The sequence below is a fragment of the Pollicipes pollicipes genome, unplaced genomic scaffold, assembly GCF_011947565.3.
Source record: "Pollicipes pollicipes isolate AB1234 unplaced genomic scaffold, Ppol_2.1 Scaffold_4219;HRSCAF=4965_pilon_pilon_pilon, whole genome shotgun sequence".
Classification (NCBI taxonomy): domain Eukaryota; kingdom Metazoa; phylum Arthropoda; class Thecostraca; order Pollicipedomorpha; family Pollicipedidae; genus Pollicipes; species Pollicipes pollicipes.
The window spans coordinates 19,138,434-19,161,571 of NW_023596448.1; the positions used below are offsets into that span (position 1 = coordinate 19,138,434).

At 51.8% G+C, this 23,138-nt stretch overlaps 1 protein-coding gene across 1 annotated transcript; it reads right to left on the reverse strand.

Moving 5' to 3' along the window:
* Nucleotides 1–1,032: 1,032 nt before the first annotated feature.
* Nucleotides 1,033–21,847, reverse strand: LOC119095542 (G-protein coupled receptor 52). The gene is made up of 3 exons (XM_037218396.1): nt 21,650–21,847; nt 11,398–11,651; nt 1,033–3,310 (listed from the first exon to the last, which is right to left on the reverse strand). The coding sequence occupies exons 1-3, from the start codon at nt 21,804–21,806 to the stop codon at nt 2,744–2,746; spliced, it is 978 nt and encodes a 325-aa protein (XP_037074291.1). The 5' UTR covers nt 21,807–21,847; the 3' UTR covers nt 1,033–2,743.
* Nucleotides 21,848–23,138: the final 1,291 nt, after the last annotated feature.

Sequence of the window (23,138 nt, forward strand, 5' to 3'; positions counted from 1 at the left end):
TATATTTTTGCATTTAAACTGGACGATTAAGATGTCATTAGTTTTCTTCGTGCGTAAATGTATCACGCTGCAGTTATGCTGCTGTACATGGTGCACTATGAAGCCACTGGATCCTCAAGACAAATGCGAAAAAACTGCAATGTCATGCACATGACGTAAAATGAGGCCCAGACGCGCGACAATCATTTCCACTGCGCATCATCGACATTGCTGGACACGGCGCCACCATCGCTGGTTCAATAGGGTTAAATGACCATCGATATTCAGATGGTTCGTTTAGGCAGCTCATGCACTCAGATCCTGACACGCAATGTCGTGCATGCCGGCCGATTTGAGACACGGGCGAAGAAAGACGTATAAGTTAAGAAAACCGACGCGACCGAGGCTGGTATGCGGGGCTTAAACTTGTGCTAAATGCCCCGTCGCATTATTGCGCTTAAAAAGCCTGGTTAAAGGCATAAGGAAGCAGCCGTGAGCTCTTATCGCTCCTTGCTGCAGTGTGTTCTGGTGAGTGTTCACGAGTGTTCACTGAGAGTGCGCTCCCTGAGCGTTCGCGTTGCGATACCGCGCAATACGCTGCAAGGAAGGCTGTGTGGACTAGGCGCGGCCTACAGAAGCTCCTCCGTTGGCGTCCAAGGTCACTCGGGGTCATGCCGTCTCCGGAAGTCTGGGCGGGCGGCAGCGGAAGTCCGCCATCCGCGGGGGAGCCAGGGGGGCGAGTGGCAGCGGCGGCCTCGGTCCCCGCCGCCAAGTTCGCTCGCAAGTTTGCCAGCCTGACCCCGAAGTTCACCCGACGGGAGACAGCTGAATGGCGTTCGTCGCATTTGCCATTCAGCACTCCGTGGCCCAAATCTTCTCCGACATGTCCGCGTTTGGGGTGGGTACGCCAAAGTAGCGCTCGGGCCTGAGTGACATATGGCCTATGTGGCGCAGCGAACCATGTGCCGCGATGCACTTTATCCCATAGGAAAAACAGAAGGCGAAACACCAAATTACGTGTATTCCGCTGTTATCCCTACAGGATAGTTAAACAGTGAAAGACAACATCGGCTAGCGTGAAAGATAAGGGAGAGTATGCAGCCAGACGGCATCCTGCCGACGCGTCCCGAAACAGACAGCCAAACAGCTAGCAGCCAACGGGCCAGGCGCGGGCAGCCAGGCGCCAGCGGCGCAGGAAAGCCCCCCGGGCGGCGTGGTCAGCTCACAGTTCTCAACGAGCGCTCACACGCGCACGTCTTCAGAGCCCGGCGTCACGTGAAGGCGCTCGCAGGCTTGAACCTATCACCGGCACGTCCGAGGACAGTAGCACACGTGACGAACAGCTGGCGGTGGCTGCTGGCTCGCTACAGGGCCAAGCTGTGCACGTGAGCGCGAGCAACGGATCGCTGGCCACCGCACACACAACGGAGTCCCGAGCACTGACACTGCCCCCCCCCCCCTCATCGAACGCTCCCCTGACGTCACACAGCAAGCTCCGAACGCTCCTACCTAGCACGCAGAGGTTATACGTCCCTCAGCACGGAAGGCGCAGCGCTGCCACGTGACACGGCAATCATGTGCCCACGTGCGACGTCCGCCACGTGATACGTGCGGGTCGCAGTCGGGCACACGCGCAGCACGGGCCTACGGTATCGAGCGAGCGCCTTGTACTGCCTCGTAAGCACACTTAGGGGTATGTCGTTCGGAAGCGCGTCACATGCCGCATCTCATGCCGCCCCGCTCCCGTGCCGTCCCGGTCTCGAAGACTTCCGGGTTGACGCCGGGAAAACGTATATGTTTCGATGTGGGTTCACCAACACCTGTAGTGTTCACGGCAGACGGCGATAACGCCGCAGGAAGAACATTTCTTTTGAACGAAACGCGGAGGAAATGTGTCTCGGATGAAAGGAATGCTTTCACTAAGCTACTGGATTCAGGTGACAGGACAGCTCACAATTGTTTGCGTTCAAACGCGGAAAGCATTTCAAAGGCTCCTTGGATCACGTAGGAAAATGCTTGCGTGCTAGGAAAGCTGAAAATTCTACTTGCGTTGGACAAAGCAGTAAGCCTCTGTAACAAAGTACAAAATCACACAGCTAATTCGTCATCGCAACGCTTCCTATTAGGGTTTGTTAGCAAAAGCACACGCCTTCGTGTGATGGCATAGAACTGGAAGACATGTAAATCATACTGCTAGAGCTAGGGCGTGTAGTCTGGTCTAGGACGCTACCGTCCGCTTTGATTATGGCATCTGGTCTGCCTACGGGTACGAACTAGATATAAAACATACAGCCAGAAGAGCGACCGGGGACGTCTAAGCCCAGACGCTGTGATCACGGCCCGCCCCATCAGCCGCTTCGTACTCAGTGAAATGCACTTGGTGAACACGCTTCCCGACGTGCCTTCCCTGCCCAGCGGCGCTTCGCCGGCGAGTGGTTGTCGCCGAGGACGCCTTAGAGTGAGCGTGAGCCACGAATCACGAGTCACGCTGACAGGGGACTGGTGTCGCGTGAAATCAGAACTGTAGCTCGCGTTGCGGGTTTCATCCTGCCGTGTGTTTCTGCAAGCAACTTCGAGAGAACGTCAATCTAGAAGCAAAGCGCTCTATCGAGTGAATCCGTCACAGTTTTAGAAGCGTTTGTGCATTAACCGTTGCTCCTTTCTTCCGACTTGGCTGCAGTCCTTAAAGCCGGATTCAACAGCGTAGCTTACGCGAAATGCTTGCTCGGTAGCAGCACCAGCCAACTCCCAGGTGACGCCATCTTCAGACAGGGACAGGTGAGGCGGAGCGGCGGCACGCGCAACAGACACTCCGACAGAGGGCGCGCAGGCCGCGCCGGAAGTCGGCACTGGCCACCAGGTACACCACCATCTTCCACACCGAGTTCAGCATGCCCAGCCAGAACAGCGTAAAGTGGAGGAACGGCGCGTCCAGGTGATACCCGACGGCGAACTCGTACATGCGCATCCCGATGAAGGGTAGCCACGACAGCCAGAAGAGCAGCGTCAGCACGAACGTCATGACGATGTCCGGGCTGGCCAGGTTCTCCAGCACTGCACTCAGGTACTCCTTGTCCAGCTGCTGCGCGTAGCTGGTGCGCACGCGCGCCGACATGTGGAAGATGAAGCCGTAGGTGTAGGTGGAGGTGATGACGGGCGGTCCCAGCACCATCAGCGCAACCGTCGACGAATACCCGAGCATGTCGCTCCAGTCGGCCATGCAGATGAAGGCGCCGGCGTCGTACAGCGGCGAACTGAAGCCGAGCAGCGGCGGGCAGCAGAGCACCATCGCCGACAGCCAGGAGACGGCCGTCCAGCACTGGCAGCGAACCTGGCGGCAAAACAGGCGAAACATCACTCATGGCCGGCTCGTCGTGGCGCCCACGACGGACAGCGTAGCTGCAGGCTCAAGCGTAGAGGCGATTTACCAAGCAAGATCGTCGCAGAATCCAGGATTGGCAGCCGATCTGCGGACGTAGCACGGAAATGTCACTCAAGGCAGACTCGTGGCGTCCGGCGAGCCGGCGCTGCTGGTGGCGCAGCGTGACAACGGTGTTCACGGCGGACATGGCTCCCGCGCGGCAGGCCACGATCCGGCGGGACACGACAGCGGTCTGTGAAGGTGAGCCCAGCACGTGGCGTCTCCAGGAAAACTGCGTTAACACGCGCTCGGGTGGCAAGGCGGGGTCATTTTGAGCCGCTTCCCCAAGGCTTTATTAACATAATTTCGGAGCGGTGCAGCGCAGCAACGGCAAACTCTGCTAGCTGTAAACGATAAAACACCGTTTTTTCAAGGAACACACACATATACACAGCACACACACGCCACCACACACACACACACACACCACACACACCACACACACACACACACACACACACACACACACCACACACACACACACCACACACACACCACACACACTGTAGTACTAGAGAGAGCAGCAGCGATCATATATATATATATATATATATATATATAATATATATATATATATATATATATATATATATATGCACCTTGTAAGGCTTCTGACTTGCAGCAGGTCAACGTCCCACCACGACGGTCATCGAAGGGAATTATTCGGCATTATTTCAAGTTGGTGCGACAACAGAGTATCACACGAAGTTAAACAACTTGGAAATGACTTTCTAGACAATGGGGTAATTAGAACTAGCGTAACAACGTCTTCCATTAGCCTCGGATCCGGTATAAAGGATAAATCAAGGTCAAAACCAAACGGCTTTTTCCTAGAAAACTTGCTTTGTGTAGTAGTATTTTACGCTCATTTCAATTCCTTGATAAAAAACGCCAACGTGCTCATTTTTTTCTTTATAAAGCAGTTTAAAAGAGACCACAAAATTCGACACCAACGAATTTACATAGCACCCACCACTTTGAAAAACTGATGTATCTAGCTCTCTAAGTTTTTCATTTCCTAGGGTTCAAAGTGACACCACGTACCGCCCTAGCGCGTCTGAAGTTTTCTTAGTTTTCTACAGTTTTCTATGCGTTTAGTCTTTACATATCGTCGCCAGGTGTTTTCTGGTCCTGGGAAGGACTGGGTGATTTTTTTCAGCCATTCACACGTTATAACCCAGGTTATAGCCTTGTTATTATCTGGGACTCAAAGCAAGGTCTTCAGACAACGCATCCTGCCACTCGCCTCCTTCTTGAGTGGCTCAGTTGGTAGATCACTGAATTCGCAATCAGAAGAACCTGGTTCGAATCCTCAAAATTACAAGGAGTGAATACTGGTTGTGACGCACACATGCCTGAAAGCCAAACGTCATTCAGTCCTTCTCAAGACTCCAAGAACTTCCACATACATGTAGTACTGCCCCACCACTATCCGCTCTCATTCATCCCATAGCCCCGGGATGGCCACGGGTGGTCAACATAGCTCTACTCCAAGCGAAACTATAAAAGGATCGTCGCAGCGATGCCGCTGGGCTAATTACGGGTCAAACCAACAGGCAGCGTGACAGCTGCACACGTGTGATGGCCAGGCAGCCCTAACCACGACACTTTTCACGGATCGAAACCGACCAGCATCGCTACTGCACGGTGCACAGCCCCGAACTGTTGTCTCGAGCTCGTCCGACTTCCGCTGCCGGTGACGCACGGGCCGATCCTGACCCTCACCGCTCCTGCACCCGCCACACAGCCGCCGAACGGACGCCTCCAGTGGGGCCGACCCCGCGGTCGAGTCGTGCACCGATCGATGCTGACCACCGTCTCTGATGAGAGGACCCCTGTGAAGCGAAGCGTGCGGCACGTCTTCCCGGAACGCTCAGCGCTGACGCCGGCGACCGGGCCCGGCGGCGCTCGCGGTCGATCGCCGGGCGACGGTTCGGCCCGGCGCGGGGGCCGGGCTCGGGGCGCGGGGCTCCTGCCGCCGACAGCCCGCCCTCGGCGCCACGTAATGGCCGGGGCCGCTGTATGCTGATGCGGCCCGGCGGACCCGCGCCGAGCCGTGTGGGGCTTCGGTCGCCGCCGGACGGCGAGGTCAGCGCGGGGCGTCAGGCGAGGGGTGCAAGGCGAGGGGTGCGAGGCGAGGGGTGCGAGGCGAGGGGTGGGAGGCGAGGGGTGTGAGGCGAGGGGCGCGGGGCGCGAGGCGAGGGGTGCGAGGCGAGGGGTGCGAGGCGAGGGGTGTGAGGCGAGGGGTGCGAGGCGAGGGGTGCGAGGCGAGGGGTGCGAGGCGAGGGGTGCGAGGCGAGGGGTGCGAGGCGAGGGGTGCGAGGCGAGAGGTGCGAGGCGAGTGGTGCGAGGCGCGGGGCGCGAGGCGAGGGGTGCGAGGCGCGAGGTGTGAGGCGCGAGGCGCGAGGCGGAGTCGGCATGCAGAGGGAGAGAGGGGCAGTGTTCTGAGACAGTACGGAGCACAGCTGATGGGGTGGTGTGGGTCGGGAGAAAGCGGACTGGAAAGAGCGGCGGGAGAATGGGCTGATTGCATCAAACGCGCATTGGCTTCGATGAGCAGGGCACCATCAGACGACAATCCTGATGACGATGACGATCATCATCATTGCAATGATGGTGTTGGTCCAAGCCGTCTTTTTGTCACAATTGGTTGATATAAAAATTCAAGGACCATTTCCTTCTAACAGTCTGGTTCGCCATTGTGGATACAAAGAGCAAAGTACAATACAACACTTGAACACACGGTCGTTGGGAATGATCTATGCAAAGCGGTTATATGCTCGTACATATAAAAGTAATCATGCCCGGACATGCGGACATGATTATTGCAAGGAGGACGTCCGACGTCGAGTTACCCAGGCAAGAGGCCAATGATATTCCTCCACGGAGAACGGCAAATAACGCATGCTCCTCAACAGAGAGCAGTAAATAACACACGTATAATGCTTTTTTGCCGGTTTTGTGGTGGGGGCCTTGATGGTAATCTTTGATGGGTCCAGTAATGGTGATTTGCGCCTCCGCAGATCCTCTGTCGTGCCCACCCTAGACGCTCCGAAGCCTCTGCACCTGCCACTTCTCATCACTGCCGTACGGGGCGCACACTTGGGCACCTGCTGCCTGCGGAGGCACTTCCCCTCGCAGCAGCTCCTCCAGCGTCGGTGGACGTGCCGTGTAGTGACTCAGCACATCCCTCCAGCAGCTCCTCCAGCGCCGGTGGACACGCCCTGTCCTGACTCAGCACATCCCCTCCAGCAACCCCTCCAGCGCCGGTGGACATGCCGTGTCGTGACTCAGCACATCCCCTCCAGCAGCTCCTCCAGCGTCGATGGACACGCCCTGTCCTGACTCAGCACATCCCCTTCAGCAACCCTTCCAGGGTCGGTGGACACGCCCTGTCCTGACTCAGCACATCCCCTCCAGCAACCCCTCCAAGGTTGGTGGACACGTCCTGTCCTGACTCAGCACATCCCCTCCAGCAACCCCTCCCGGGTTGGTGGACACGCCCTGTCCTGACTCAGCACATCCCCTTCAGCAACCCCTCCAAGGCTGGTGGACACGCCCTGTCCTGACTCAGCACATCCCCTCCAGCAACCCCTCCAAGGCTGGTGGACACGCCCTGTCCTGACTCAGCACATCCCCTTCAGCAACCCCTTCAGCGTCGGTGGACACGCCCTGTCGTGACTCAGCGCGTACCATCCAATGTCGGCGGGCATGCCGTGTTGTGACTCAGCACGTCCCCTCCAGCGTCGTTGGACGTGTCGCCGCAGCTCACAGGCTGAAGGCCCCGGCGGCCCCGCCCTGCCGACACGATGCAGACATTGGCATAGACATAAATGAGGAAATTGGTATATCAGCCAGCCGCTCGCCTGACTCTGGTGTCAGCCAGATTATCGCCTGACGCCATTGCCGGGAACTGGCTTATTTCACCGCGGGAGCAGGACGCATTCCCACTTGGCCAGTGATGCCAGACGTTTTTTCAGCACGCAGTAATGTGATTATTTTGCTGCACGGTATCCCTCATCAAGCGCAGGAAAGGTTTGGCCACTGGAACTTTAGTTCACCAAGGGCACAACAGAAATCGCACCACCAATGTTGATTAAATACACCATTAGGTTCATCAGCATGGCATTTTTCCTCACCAAGTGCGGGTTAGCTGTACCAACTAGCATCGGACTGGCACCGCCTGGAAATGCGCTGTTGCTCTGTCGCCGGAATCTGTCATATGTGTAAAACTCAGTAGTTGAGTTATTCCATCAAGCAATGCATGACTATGTTACACTGCAGCGCCGAAGTGCCTTCAAGACCAGTGCTGGGATAATTCCATCACCCAGTATTAATGCTATTTGAGCACCGAGCAATGAACGTATGCCACAGCATAATCCCGTACTGTAGTCTTTCACATTCTAGCACTGGAGTTATTCGTCCAGTCATTGCTGGATGCACTGCCCAATCAAACGCTGTAGTTAACAAACCCGCTAGCCAATCCTGGCGTGTCCAGTGCTGGAGTTATTTCACCCACCAGTGCAGGAATTTCTTCCCCAGCCAGGCTGCCAAGACAATTAATGTTGACTGTCGCAATCACCGGCACAAATAGATCTCTTCCCCGGAACAGCAGCCGACACTCACATCACGCAACAGCGCTCTTTCTCTCCGTCGAGCTGGAGAGAAGCCCCTTGCTGATCGTACGCCACCGCTCCACCAACAGACCCAGAAGAACTGAGGCACATCAAGGCAGCGTCCTCTTCAGCAACCTGCAAGTCAGCCTCTAGCCTGAGGTGCCTCTCGACAGGCGCCTCTGAGCAATACCGCTGGTGGCCGCGTCACCCAGGCCGGAGGTCTTCACTTGCCTGTCAGGGGTCTTTCATGTCGGTGCGAGTTGACGCACTGGAAACACGCAGATGTAAGGGTAATAAAGTAAGATATTTCCTCGATTGTGCTTAAAAAGGAATCATTTTGTGCAAGTGCAAGTGCAGGATGGGAAGGCTGATTAGGTGGCTAGGCAGAGGGCAGCCCTTGCCTTCCCGCGCCCACGAGCAGGTAGGGCTTGAATTCGTGTCTGGCGCGTTCATAGACTTCTGGGGGTTATTTGAGCCTCAGTGCGCAGGAGTGCAAGGCAAACCTTGGGACCGCGGCATCGCAAAATAACAGAAAAAACTACCCATAGTACCGTGGCGAAGCGCGGAAAGGATTGGTATAAAAACATCCCTTGTTCACCACTTCCCTGCCATTGTGCCACTCGTTTGTGATATGGGGCATGTGCCAACGTTCCACAGAAAAAAGTCGGCGTCATATCCGAGTGACTTTCTCCCAAGACTTCGGACAGCTTCGTCTTGAGAGCAACATCACTCGAGAAAGGAGTGTCTGCAGCCCGTCCTCTGATCTCTGCCACGCCCTCCGGCATCATGCATTCCAGTTACAGCACCGTGAAGCGTCAGCACGCGGGTCTCTGCTGGCGGACTCGGGCCGCCGGCGGGGGACGCGAGTGAACTCGTGGCATGTGCCAGCCATGGAGGCGGCTCGGAAGCCGAGGCCATCGATCCGCCGTTGTCTGGTCGATCAGCGTATCGAGGTCTTGTGCGGCCCAGGCGCACCTGGCGAGCATGCGTACAGGTGCGAGTGTACCCACCTTACCGGGTGCATGTGTGCACAGTTCGCTGGCCACATGCGTACCCAGGCGGTACTCAGCCGGCAGTGGCATCAGGCCGAGACAGCCGGCTCACGAGCTTCAGCACGGCTCAGTCCAGTGACACAGCGGTATACCCTTGTTGGATGGCCCCAGTGCAGCCCAGCAATGCTGACCAAACATGCGGACGCGCTGCTCAGCATCTGCGAGAGCGGCTGTCGACTCGTCCCCCTTCCGTTCCCATCAATTCCCTTGCCGCCATTTCCGTGGTTTTGAGTTCCAGACACACTGTCGGCTATTTCGGAGTAAAGCAATCAATCTCAGTTGCAAACATATCAATCGGTGAAGTTAGTGCGATTGCATCCTGAAGGTCGTAAAGGGAGAGTCCCATCTATTAAGCCTTAGTCCAAAAGCATACCGTGGTGAAACCTTATGACTAGTTACGTCTGGTAAAAGCACTGGGTAGTGCCACTGCAAAGCCGACAAGACATGATAAAGCCTCGGTTTCGATAATTTTCGTGACCAAATAACGCTATCAACGCTTTGTACCAGCACTATGCTTCTTCCCCGCAGTTGCGCCCGCCGTCATAACAGCCACCGTGCGCACCTCTACTGGTGCGAATGAAATCATTTTTGCGATCGGCCCCGCGGGCAGAGGCTTGTTGCCGACCCGAGCCCCGGTTGAAGTCGGAACCATTGAGTCACGCGGATCATGTGATACCTACTTTCTCGAAGTCATATTGCGTCTCGAAAAGAGTCACTGTAGTAAACGCCGTAGGAGAGAAATTAAAGTCGTAGTGTAACGTTTCGTAGAATTCGGAGAATAATAGCTTTATGATCACTTATATTTTTGTCTGAACAAAACGTTTCAAGCTTTCGTAGTATTTATTGCACAAACTTTTTATACATTAATGTGTTGCAGCCATTGCAGAACACACAAAAGTTAAACACAATCACAAAGACAGACAAAACACAAACACGAACACAAACACTTTGAAAAAAAGCAGGACAAATGAAATGCGTTACTTTCATAGTGGTGAGCAGGGACACAAATGAGATTTGTCTCTGAAGGGTAGGCTACATAAACTAAAAATCCCGGGCTATTAAGAACTTAGAGAAAACTGGTGTTACTGATCAAATCGCATACGTCTGATGTAACAATAAGTGCAAAATACAAAAATGTGTAAATACTCCCTCTAATTATGCATGGCAATGCATGCGCACATAATTTACTGCTTGGAATAGTATGATTCAGTTTGGTCTGAGGACGTTAATTGCTTGCCGATCTCGTTTTTTCCGTTTTTATTGCGGCACAACTATTCCACCTTCCAACATTTCCCACTTGGTTTGGCTGCCTCCTGTTACCCCACCTGACTTCGGCGTTATCACTTGCATCACCATATCTGCTGGGAGTCTGGGAGCGCACCCACGCCATAGCTAATGACAGATGTGTAAACGACCGGGTATTTTCAGACTGGCATTACTGGGCACTTGGAGCTCTTCAATTGATAGCACTGGGTTCCCGCGCAGCCGGTTCAATGTCCGAACCCCCAGGCAGTTTCGGAACATCGTCTGAAGTAAAAATGAGCTCCGTCTGTGCGATCAGCACCTCGTGGCCAAGCCTCCCTTTCTAAGCTGGCGGGCATCTCGACTTTTACGAGCACGGCCGGTAGAAAGAGGCCTTCAGAGTTCGAGTAAACTTGCAGATCCCATCCTGAACAATTTAATCAGCGGAGTGGATAAGCCTTTGGCAAAATGAAGGGCACGGGTATGTGCATGGGTAGAAATCTTACTAAATACGAGTGTGAGCACCGGTAGCAGAGCAGAAGTACTGCCAGTTGATTACTTGCCCGAAGCTCAAAACTCAAATTTAAGTCACAGATCATGAAAAGCAAACCGGCTCAACACACACGTTCGTAATGTTTTGATATCTTCGTAGACACAACATGGTGTCATCATGCTTGAAATACGTGTCCTATCGTGCCTTCATTTTTCCTTACGTTCTCGCACATGAGCTCACGCCGCCCCCCCCCCCCCCCTCCCCCCGCACCGACCACCGGTGGAATGGATTCACAGCATATCGACGATTTACAGTAGCCACCCACGAGGTGCACCTCCCAAGCGGCGTCCTCACCTTGGTATGGATCATCCCACCTTACCACCGGTGCCCTCACCTTGGTATGGATCATCCCACCTTACCACCGATACCCTCACCTTTATCTGAATGATCCCAACTCCCCACCAGCTCCCTCACATTGGTCTGGATGATCTCACCTTTCCACCGGTGCTCTCACCGTGGTCTGCATGGTCCCATCTTTCCACCGGTGCCCTTAACTTGGTCTGGATGGTCCCACCTTCCCACCGGTGCCCTCACCTTGGTCTGGATGGTCTCGTAGCGTAGCGGCTTCACGATCGCCAGGTATCGGTCGACCCCGATCCACATAAGCGTGTAGGCCTGCGTGGCCCATAGTGTGACCTTCAGGTAGCCGACCAGGCGACAGACTTGCGCGCCGTACACCCAGCGGTGCACCAGGGCCGGGTACACGCTGAGTGGCGCCACCACGCAGCCGGCCAGCAGGTCCGACGCCGCCAGCGACAGCAGGTAGTACTTGAGCACTTCCTTTGGACCTGCCGCACCAACAGGGAGGCACGGTGTTAGACATGCGGGATCCAGTACACTTTTTGCTTGAGCACGCGAAGAGCGCGCATGAGGTGCGTGTCCACCCCCTGACTTGACCTGGCATGACCCGAGCCTAGACGTGGAAGCGGAATTCGGCGCGGTGGCAGTGAGCATCACCTTAGGCTTTGCAGGCACGGGCACGGGAAGATACATGAAGACACAGGAAGATACATGAAGACACAGAAAGACATATGAAGACACAGGAAGATGCATGAAGACACAGGAAGATGCACGAAGACACAGGAAGATACATGAAGACACAGGAAGATTGGGGCATCTTCGGCACTTGCTCGCGAGGGAAAGATAATGGAAGGCTACGTGGTTATTCTGCACCTGCCTCCGACTTGGATGCGCTTTGGGGTGTCGTGAGGCAGCGTGGTCTTGTGCATCCCCTTTCGAGCCTGCACATGGCTAAAGATGTTGTTTGAGATGGGAAGACCACGGAGATAACCACGCATGAACCGTGTGCTAAGAACATAAGTGTGACAGTAGCTGGAGCCCCCATTCCAAATGTTTGTCGTTTATTTGAATATATAACACACACATCTAGTTGTCAGTTACCAAAATGGTAGCAGGATCGAAACTATTTTAGTATTCGAGCTGTTTTAATGTTATTTTATATGACGACATGAAAATCAGCTCAATCTCTGTAGCAGCGTTGCTGAGGGCCTGACCTTTCGGTGACCATGATGGTTACACATACGGCGAAATATAACTAATAGCTCTAGTTTGTCTGCATGAAAACCCCTAGCCGTTATAAGAACTCTAAAGCGCAGCCCTGCTAAGATATATGAGCAGATGTGCTGTTTTATCAAGTAATGCAAGGTGTTGTTTTGTGCGAGTTGAACATAATAAAGTGACACTTTTGCTCAGAAGACCGTTTGATACAGGTACAGCGTTCCAGGACCTGGCTGAGAACGGCAGGGTCTCTGGATGAGCTGCTGACATTTGGGAATATTTTTGTTTGTGTCATGACAAGCAAGACACCTCAGCTATCCTGGACAATTAGATTAGTCAATTAGATTACAATGAGATAATTCGATTACAAAAAGCGAACATGATGTCAGGAGCGTTACTGAACGGGTCCGCAGGTTCATGTATCGAAATAAGCTAACACTTTCTTCGCGCATCTACATTCGAGCACTGGATTCGTGACGATTACAGAAACGTAAGGCAAATATCGGTGCATTGGGGTTCGGTCTCCTGCTGCTCACAAGAGACGGGCTCTGACGTGTCCAGCATTAAAGACACCATAATAAACAGCGTTGACCTGCATGAGCCAGCGGCGTGCTCCTTTGTCTGGGAACGTCTGCAAAGCCGTGGCTTCACTCCACACGCGTAAATCATCCATCGAACCGCCGTTGGCTGAGCATAACGACAGTTCTAGGTCGCAGTTCCTCACACCAAATGGGCTGCGACACAGCCCTACAAAAGTCGGCTGATCCGGACGCGGGAAGGGTTTTATGAACTCCGCCGCACGCTTCTGGCAGAACTGCGGCATTTCGGCTCCTCAAACGTGTCTCCTCACGCCATATGTGTGTAATGGAATGTTATGGTGACAGGTAGCGTCACAGCTCTCATTAGATCAGCATATTTTTCAATATCGTGCCAGCCCTGTTAAAGCAGTTCTGTAAACGTGGGGTAAACGCTGCGCAAACAAGCTGGCCGTCTGCTACTGTTGGCTGCTGACTGCTTTTTAAAGGTGAGTTGGTTGGACTGTCTTGCTGCCGACACAAAAGTCCTCCCGTCTATATGGCATGGAAACACGTCTCGGTTTTTCGCAAACGCATATAATATAGTTAAATTAGAAACAGACGTAATACCAGCTTCCATCCTTTTACCATACCTAAGACAGCAGCACGTGATCTGTTGCCGGAACGGAGAGTGCAGTCAATAGGCGAGATTTCTGCATAATCGAAATGTGCGTCAACGGGTTGTGACTTTATCGATCGCTGCTTGACATAACACACATAAAGCCTAACTTTGGATGCTGCAAAATTAAGAAAAGAACTCACATAAATATGCCAATTAGGGGACCTAGGACCACCTAGAGCAAGCGTGTATCTGAATCGGAGCAAACTCAGGCAGGACGAAACAGAGCAAGGACGGGAAAGATCACGGGGTGCACGCCAGCCAAAAAACACTGAATTCCAGCTGGTGACGTGCAGCCGCAGCTGGTGACGTGCCTGATGTGACAGAGCGCCATCCGCATGAGCGTAACGTCAGCACCCACCAGCCAATCGCCCGGCGGCAAGCGTGTCAGCCCGCCTCATTTCGGCGGACGGACGAGAGCAGGACGCGCAGGTGTGAATGATACGGAGGTTCGGTCGCTCAGGGGGCTGTCGGGGCCACTCGGAGCCCGTGGGGAGAGAGCGTGATGGCCAACGGAGCGGCCCGGGCCAGCGAAAGTCGCCCGTTGAGAGAAATGCCGGCGGTTTCGATTTTGCGGCGCGCGAGCTTTTTGGAGTTTCCGGATTTTGTGACGAATGACGTCATTTGATAGCCGTTTCATATCCTGAACGTCGTTGTTGTGAGCATGATCGGACCAAGGCTGCACGAGTTGTGGTAAATTTCGGCCATGGCCACGTGAGAAAGAATGATCGAAAATATTTTGCAGTAGTACTGGAGTCTTTTTTTATTTTTTTGATTGGCCGGGCAATGGAAGAGTGATATAAAAGCATTTAAATGGGTACAAGGTGCGCGAGAACGTCTTAACGGGTTTAGGAGAAACTCAACGACTTCACGTGTCAAACATTGTAAAAGTCATGAGAACATTGACTTTTGTTTTTCCAGGAAACCCAACCGCATAATAACAGTATTCACGACTTGTGCATTGTGCATTATGTGCACCTATGTGCATTCTGTCCCGTTAATCGGTCAGTCTGTGCTCACTACATAGCTAGCAGTGATGTGAATGAAGGCCATAAGTCTGCATGCCTTGACACTTCATCGTCGTGATTTGTGGACATAATTACGAAGAACTCAAGCTCGTGCTCATTCCGCTGAACTTGAATGAGCTCGTCATAAATATGTACCACCACTAGAGCGGCAACTGCTATGCTCAGAGGGGCATAGCACGCAAAGAGGGGTCATTGAGCGACGCAATTAAACCAAGCCCACATGCATAACCACTCGGGTTCTGATTCAACGAAATATACGTCAGCAAATAAAGTGTTGGCTTTGGCCGATGAAATCGTACGTTTTCCAAAAGAGAATCGTCGCAGAGATGTCTGAAGTCCCAGAACTCTGCAAAATTGGTAAGATCGACATGATTGGTTACTGGATAAAACAACGTTGCAAAGTTGACTCCGAACATTCCGAGCTCATTGACTATGCAATGCGTTCCGTATGTAACATCTCAACGAGGTCATTTCTAGCGATGCACGGGTTCGAGCCATGCTGCGTTTGTGTTTGTTTTCGGACTGTGAGATGATTCAATATAATTCAATTTGTAAAGAATGATTCTAATTAAAAGGCGTACCTAATGGCTTAAACATTGCAACTCAGGCCACAGCTAAATGCTGATGTCATGCGATAACTCATACCAGAGCACAATTTCACTGGATTCGCAAATAACGTGTGGCAGGCATTGTGTAATGCCTTTCAAACCGCAAATTCATCACCATGCAGTAACCGTATTTTAAGGATTTCCCTTCCGACCGTTGGGTTACCCGTAACTCGTCCGGTTCACCTTAGCTTGTCCAGTTTGCCTGCGAGTCTGTGCCACTTGCCAGCTGATGCCTCTCCTTCGAATATATACGTCTGCTAGTAACTTAACAGGGGTGTTGCCGATCTGTTTGTTATTATCCATGGAACTGGTCATTTACTCTCCTAATGATTGTTCTCAGCTCGTGGAGTTAATCAATCCGTCGTAGAAATGTGCCCCTCCTTCGGGAGATATTTCTCATCCGCAATGTGGTCGCCATTGATATGTGGACTTACTCTGCAGCTGCAGGCATTGCCTGGTGTTTTTTGAGTTTACAATAATCTCAACACGAACATTACAGCTTTCCATAACGTGCACAATCTCTGCGTCATTGCGTAACTGCTATATACGTCAAAGCACGGCGAAATCAGCCGCAGACGTTATTTATCGCTTCCTGATATATACCTCTGCAAACTAAACGTGATATATCTTGCGCGATATCCGGGTCAAAAATGAATCATAAATTTGCAATTTAAACATTGGCATGCTAAACTTATCGTAACGTCAACAATTTTAATAAGAATAGCGCCAATAACGCCTATCATGGATGCACAAAGTGCCTGGAGTTAGGATTAGAAGTCCGTAGAGAAAGACAGCAGTAGAATACTCTTAATGTAACAATGGATTAGCCGATCTAACAGCTATGCCACGCTTGGGCGTTCCTCTTTCATCACATTTCCTTTCTGTGGTGATCAATCTCTTCACGCGCTCCCGGCTCCGGAAGCAAGGCCTTCCCGTGCACCATTGTACGCTACTTATAAGGTCACGCGACTCATGCCAATTCTTGACAGTTTTTGTTTTGTATTCTCACGTGTTACCATTTATCAACATATCAATGGTAGCCCTTTTTCTCTTTCAAATGCTATAGAATTTTGTTCACAATTGATATCAAGGCACGTTATTGATCTAGTTGTGCCCAGTGAAAATTATGCGTAATATGTATACATGCGTATATGCACAACACACACACACACACATATATATATATATATATATATATATATATATATATATATATATATATATATATACATCGTTTCTGCTAAATATTTCTAAGGCATGAAAATATTGTATGACATTCGAATCGCAAGCACTAAAAAACCTAAACAACCAAAGAAAATAAAGAAGGAACACAATTTTTAGGGACCATCGTTTAAGCACGCCATGCCACCAGCAGTCTGGGTCTCTCATCAAATAGGCCAATGCTTGTGGTGATTAAACAATCGAGCGCGTTTTCAAAGAATCTATAACCGCGTCGTGCCAGATATGTAATATTAGAACGCTAGCACACTACTAGGAACACAAATCTTGACCGTCCTCATACTCATACGGGAGTGTTGACGAAGCTTTGTCGCAACATGGCAGACCACGTATTTCGCAGAGCATGGGATCTCTACCCAAATTGCTACCCTACGACTGAAAACATGTCATTTTGTGTACACGAGATCAGAGCCACTGCATCCAATTAGGTTAACAATTTCTCTTTAGAGTTAAACGCAAGTGTACCGACAGCAGCGTTTGATTGGCAAATGACAAACTGGTTCATTTCGTGGGAAACTGTCAGCACCCTAAAAACGAGCGATCTTATTCAGCCTTCGATTTGGAAGTCCGCGCTGGCACAACTATTCACGTGTCAAATGCCGCAGCCCATGCGTTTGATAAGTCGAATGATTTCTTCCACTCATTAGAAGCCCGCTGCCTCAATTATTCCAAAATTAAATCCACTAAGCGCGCCGTATTTTCGCCTTAATTGGGTCAATGGATGAGGGAGACAATGGAAGTCTTTGAGGAAACGCATTCAGGCGACATCCATTTCGGCTGAAGCCCTGCTTTCTTCCAGTGTTGAAGAAGAAAGCAGCTCGCCTCAAAGGCCTTCAGGGTTGACAGCAGCAAAAGGATAGAGAAGAAACGCAAAACTATTGTATCATAGTAGCAGACATCGCGATGTAGTGCCTATACAGGCTTTTATACTCTGGAGAAAGCTTAAGTTGAAGACGCTACGACTTTCAACGCCAAATCATTTGTCAAAAGATCCCAGCCGCAAAAGGAGCTTCTCGTTCCATGCAGTCGTAAGATATTTATGTTCACGAGCCACCAGGAGCAGTTGCATAGTTCATCTCTGCATAGCACATGTGCGCCAGTGTTTTGCTTCGGTGAATTCCAGGGTGACATGTATGATGCACTCATGTTCAACTCGCGGCATTCAAGATGTCCACCGCACAGAGAACCGACAACGACGGCCTCAGAGAGGCGTGATCCTCCAACCTGGCATCAGCGGCTGTGGCATTCGGAGCACATACATCTTCTAGGCTATTCATACATACATGAATGGAAATCTAAATATACAAATTATGTATACATATGCATATGTGTACATATGTACATATACATATACACGCATATATATATATATATATATATATATATATATATATATGTGTGTGTGTGTGTGTTACCATTTATCAACATATCAATGGCAGCCCTTTTTCTCTATTAAATGCTACAGAATTTTGTTCACAATTGAAATCAAGGCACGTTATTGATCTAGTTGTGCCCAGTGAAAATTATGCGTAATATGTATACACGCGTATATGCACACACATATATGTACATATATATATATATATATATATATATATATATATATATATATATATATATATATAATGTTTCTGCTAAATATTTCTAAAGCATGAAAATATTGTATGACATTCGAATCGCAAGCACAAAAAAACCTAAACAACCAAAGAAAATAAAGAAGGAACACAACTTTTAGGGACCATCGTTTAAGCACGCCATGCCACCAGCAGTCTGGGTCTCTCATCAAATAGGCCAATGCTTGTGGTGACTGAACAATCGAGCGCGCTTTCAAAGAATCTATAACCGCGTCGTGCCAGATATGTTATATTGGAAGGCTAGCACACTACTAGGAACGCTAATCTTGACCGTCCTCATACTCATACGGGAGTGTTGACGAAGCTCTATACACACACACACATATATATATATATATATATATATATATATATTTATATATGTATATATGTATATACATATATATATATATATGTGTATATATGTATATATATATATATATGTATATATATAAGGGAGGTAACGTTCTTCCACGAGAAATGCTTTGTCGAAGACCTCAAGGTCTGCACGGAATGACACTGCACACCAGATGTCGCCTAGTCAGGCGGGGCTTGAGATGTAGCGTTGTAATTGAGGGGGGATCCACAAAAGGCAGTTCATGTGTACACGATTACGGATTTCAGTTTGGACAAAACATTACACGATTGTTTCCAGCTGAGGGCGAGATAAAACTGATCAGCGCACCAATCATAACGCGATACATGCCAAGCGCAGGCTCGCGAAATGAATGGCATTACCTTCTCGTTCGTGAGAGATCATGATAGCCTGTTGGCGGCCGATACCCAGACATTTCCCATCCCCTCCGCGTTCTCAGAGAAACGAGGAGTCCGTCGCGGGGTGACTCCTGGAGCCAGCTGGGGCGATGGGCATGCCCGCAAGGTGGTGGCAGGACACTCGGCTTTCGAATTTAGGCTTTGTGCCCGTTAAACTGCCGCTGTTTGTATAGCTTGGCGACCCTCCAAGACGCGATGGTGCACCCACCGTTGACTGGGCCGCGCGGTTTCGGAAAGCGCTCCTGCTCGCAGTGTGAGGGTGACCGCTGGAGGTTAGAACTGGACAAAACGAATGTCTTCAAGATTTAGAGTTCATAAAAAGGAATAATGAAAACGAAAACTGTACCACATTTTACTGCCGAAACAAGAGATTGAAGTGTGTCACTTGTCCACGTAATAACCCGCTCCAAAACCATCTTGTACTGGTTTGCTTCGTTGAATACGGCAACAAGTAGCTCTTGCCCGCCAATTAGGAAAATGGCCCGCTGTTACAGCGGGCTGATCCCAATCGGTGCCGCAGGCGGATTACGCTAACAGCACTCTTTTGCACTGGTCGACGCCGAGTGCTGGCCGCTGCTCGTGACTGTTCGGCCGGCGCAGAGAACATGCGGAAGAACATGCCGGAGCCCCTCAGAGTGTGCTTTGCTCGTGTCCGACGCCGCTTCTGTCCCGATGTCCGCTCTGTCTCGCCAGCGCGCCGCAGCTACGCTCTGGTGCGCTACATTCGCCGCCGGGGAGGCGTGTATCGCCTGCCCGCACCACGACCTCCCCCCACCCCCTCTCTCCCCCCACACCCTGTGGTGATAGCAGCCAGTGAAAGCGATGCTTATTGCTGTACCAGATGCCGCATTCAGGCAAAGGGTTGAGAGGAGTGAAGGGACACTGCTACAATGTCTTTTTGTAAGTTGAAATATTTGTATATGTCTATATCAATTTATCGCGCTTTTTATTATCAGCTTGTAGCGTTTTTGAGCGTGGTCCAATGCAGGCTGCAGATGGTGCATTCTGAAGAACGCGAAACACCCCTTGATATCCGAGCACGCTGGCCCGTTCCTCCAGTTCCCATAGCAACGCAGCTGCGTCCGTCGCTCCGTCTTTCTGCCGACCTTTGAAACTTGCCAGATGCCGCGCCGCCATTGCCGCAAATGAGTCATCGTTTGTCACCTTTGTGAGCAGGCGCCTCTCCAAGTGGTTCTCCCGCAGTCGGCGTATCGATTGGAAGCGGCGGAGCCTGGCTGAATTGAAAAGCATGACCGAGAGGTGGCGCGTTGTTAGGAAGGTATCCATCTTCGAGGCCCGCTCCCCTGAGAGAAATGCCGAGCTGGTTTCTTCCAAGAGCAGCACGTATAATTCATCATGATTGCTTATTTGGATTTACTCGCAGCCTGCTCTCCACGGATGTTGCGGTTTTGTGTGCTATAAGAGCGCAAGCAGTGCATAATGTAAACTCCTTGGTTCCTCTAACCTGATTTTTTCCTTATCGTCAGGTGCACCCACTTACTAATGTAAGGGGGCGGGCAGAAGTGTAGCATCGCAAAGTGAGGTGGGAAACTGAAGGTGGGGGGGGGGGGGGGCTGAACCGTGAAAACATGGAAGCTACCCAAAAATTATCTAGCAAATGAGATTCCACCAGATTTCGGCCACCTCTCTCGGAGCTGGAGCGGGGGAGGGGGCTTGAGACCAAGTGGGGGGGGGGGGACTGACCCCCCCCCCCAACTAAATAGGGAACTACACCACTGGGTGTTTACCCTCCTGGATGACAGGAGCAGAAGCGGGGCTAGTTTCTCAAACTTATTGGAGAAGTCCTCAAAGGCCTCATAAGAGGATGGCAAATAACATAGGACTAATTACATCCAAAGTGACTGGATTCCGGCGGAATCATTAGGCGGGCTACTCACGTGTGTTTAAATAGAAAACTTGAGAGTTTGAGGTAAATGCCGTGCGCGTCATCGCAAAATGTGCGAACAGTCTCTACTGGTAGGAATTACCGTTATCCACATTTGTGTAGCTCAATTTAATTAGTTACCGTGAGCAAAAAGCCGCCTCAATTATTTGTCAACTTTTTGCCTTCAACTGCATCAACTTAGATGAACGATAATGTACTGCTGTTCGTAAATTGGGGTGGACGACGCGAAAGTGTCAGTCGTTCTTTGGCGGGGGGGGGGGGCTCCATGATCAAAGCACCCGTAAGGGCTGATTCTGTTACATGCGAGTTCAAACGGGCCTTGCATCGACTTTACACGTAGTACACGGCATACGTGGTGTCGGGCCAAGCACGGCTTGTACCTGAAAAGCCGCGTTGGCTGTGAGTCACCTTTCCACGCCGGCGGACCCCATGCCACGTACTCGCAGCACGAGTTAAAAGTTAACATATACAAGCAGCGCCTCGCCCGCCTGCGGGCAAAGCTGCGGAGCTGCGCCTGTCGCGCCGAAGCCTTGCACTGAGCACGTGAGCTGAGCATTGCATGCCATTGCACACAATGGTGCAGGGATGGGAGTGTGGACAAACGACCTGCGGTCACGCAAGGTTGTAGCAGGCAATGCCGTCGATGGTCGGCAAACCACACAGAGGGTGACTATGTAACTATGTGACTATGACACGGAGGTAACGCCCATGCATTAAATCCGCCGAAGCTGGCGTCTGTCTGTAGACGACACGCCTTACAGCCGACGTGAACAGACGTGAACGGATCGTGGCGTGAACAGATCGTCAGCATTCCGACGTGGACGAATCGCTGCCGCCGCATCGCGAGCGCGTGCCGCCCACCTCGGTGACCTAGCTTTTCCACCCTACCCCAACAGCACCACCCACCTGACATGGACACGATGGTGGCGATGACGACCACGTTGGCGACAATGATGACCAGGCAGACGAGCAGCACCAGCAGGGCGGGCACCAGCGCATCAGCGCCCAGATCGAGCTCGGCTGGCCCCAGGCGCACAGCCCAGCGGTCCTGCTCGGACCCCATCACAGCGCTTCGCCGTCGGCCCGCCCGATGGCCGGCTCGCCCTCGCCGCCGGCGCGCATCGATCGTCGCCGCCGCCGCGACGCCGCGACGCCGACTCCGCGTCGACGCCGCCGACGCCGACGCGGCGGCGGGCGCGGCGCGCGCGGCGTCGGCGCGCCGCCGCCGCCGCCGATCAGCCGATTTGTTTGGTATTGACCGTTGCCTCTGCCGTGGCGCTCTCAAGTCGGCCGCCGGGCCCGCGCCGCCGCCGCCGGCTCGGAGGCGGCGCCGGCAAAAAGCGCCGGCGCCGACTCGGCAACCGTTTAATGTGTGCAGGAATGCTGAGTGGGGCGGGGCGCGGTCGGCGCGGCCGGCGAGGACACGGCGGAGGCCCGCGGCCCTCCGCTGGCGGAGGCTCTGCTCCGGCGGCCGGCCACGGGGAGGATGGGAGCTGTGGAGAGAAGGGTACTTTTGAGGAAACAGCGAGAGGAGGGAAACAAGGGGGCTAAGGTGGGTTGTAGGAAGTCAGGGAGAGAAAGGAAACCAGGAAGAGAGTGCCAAATGTGGAGATGAAGGGGAACGGTATGAATGGCATGGTGAATCACTGAGATGGCGATGAGCAACGTAGAATATCTGAAACTGTGGAGAGGATGACAACCGAGGGGAGAATAGGAAACCAGGGAGATGAGTTGGGGAACTAGCGAGGATGGTGAACTATGAAAAGCATTGCGAACAATGGAGATATGAAGGTTGAGAAGCCCGGGGGAGCTCGGGGGCTGCAGATGTAAAACTGAAGAGGGGATGGGGTGACGAATGATGAAGAGATGGACGTCTCAATGGACGTCTCCTTTCTTTTATTGGTTTACTGACGTGGATATGTGAATCTGAGCAATATAGACTCCTAAGATACTGGTATGTGACCAGGAGCATGTAAAGAATGGGCGGGTCAGAGCCAGTCACAATAGCACTGCGTGAGCCATCAGATGTCACTTATTTGCCTTCCTATATGTTGCCTTTATAATATGTTGGCGGTCTGGAACTATGCGTGATGTTTCTCAAACTCACGACTTTGACAGCTGTCAACAAATATGTCCACGTTTTTGTTTCTGCTTGATCGCAGCATGCGTCAAATGTCATTATATCCCAAACAATAATGCAATGTTGTGCAGGTGCTTTTTTAAAGCCAGAGCCATTACAATGCAGAGTGTTGTGAAAACATCCAAACACTCGCAAACAGGCAAACCACTCCCTGGGATGTTAAACGGTCGGCGAGGTAAATCGTGTAAGTGTTCGCATATTGAGTTACGCTTCTGCCGATACTATTGGTGCTTTCTCGTTCGTCAGGATCTGTTA

Coding starts and splice junctions, on each gene's coding strand:
- LOC119095542 (XM_037218396.1), bottom strand. CDS start 21,806: ATGGGGTCCGAGCAGGACCGCTGGGCTGTGCGCCTGGGGCCAGCCGAG. Junction 11,652..21,649: donor CACCATCGTGTCCATGTCAG/GTGGGTGGTGCT, acceptor TTGGTGCGGCAG/GTCCAAAGGAAGTGCTCAAG. Junction 3,311..11,397: donor ACGAGACCATCCAGACCAAG/GTGAGGGCACCG, acceptor TTTTGCCGCCAG/GTTCGCTGCCAGTGCTGGAC.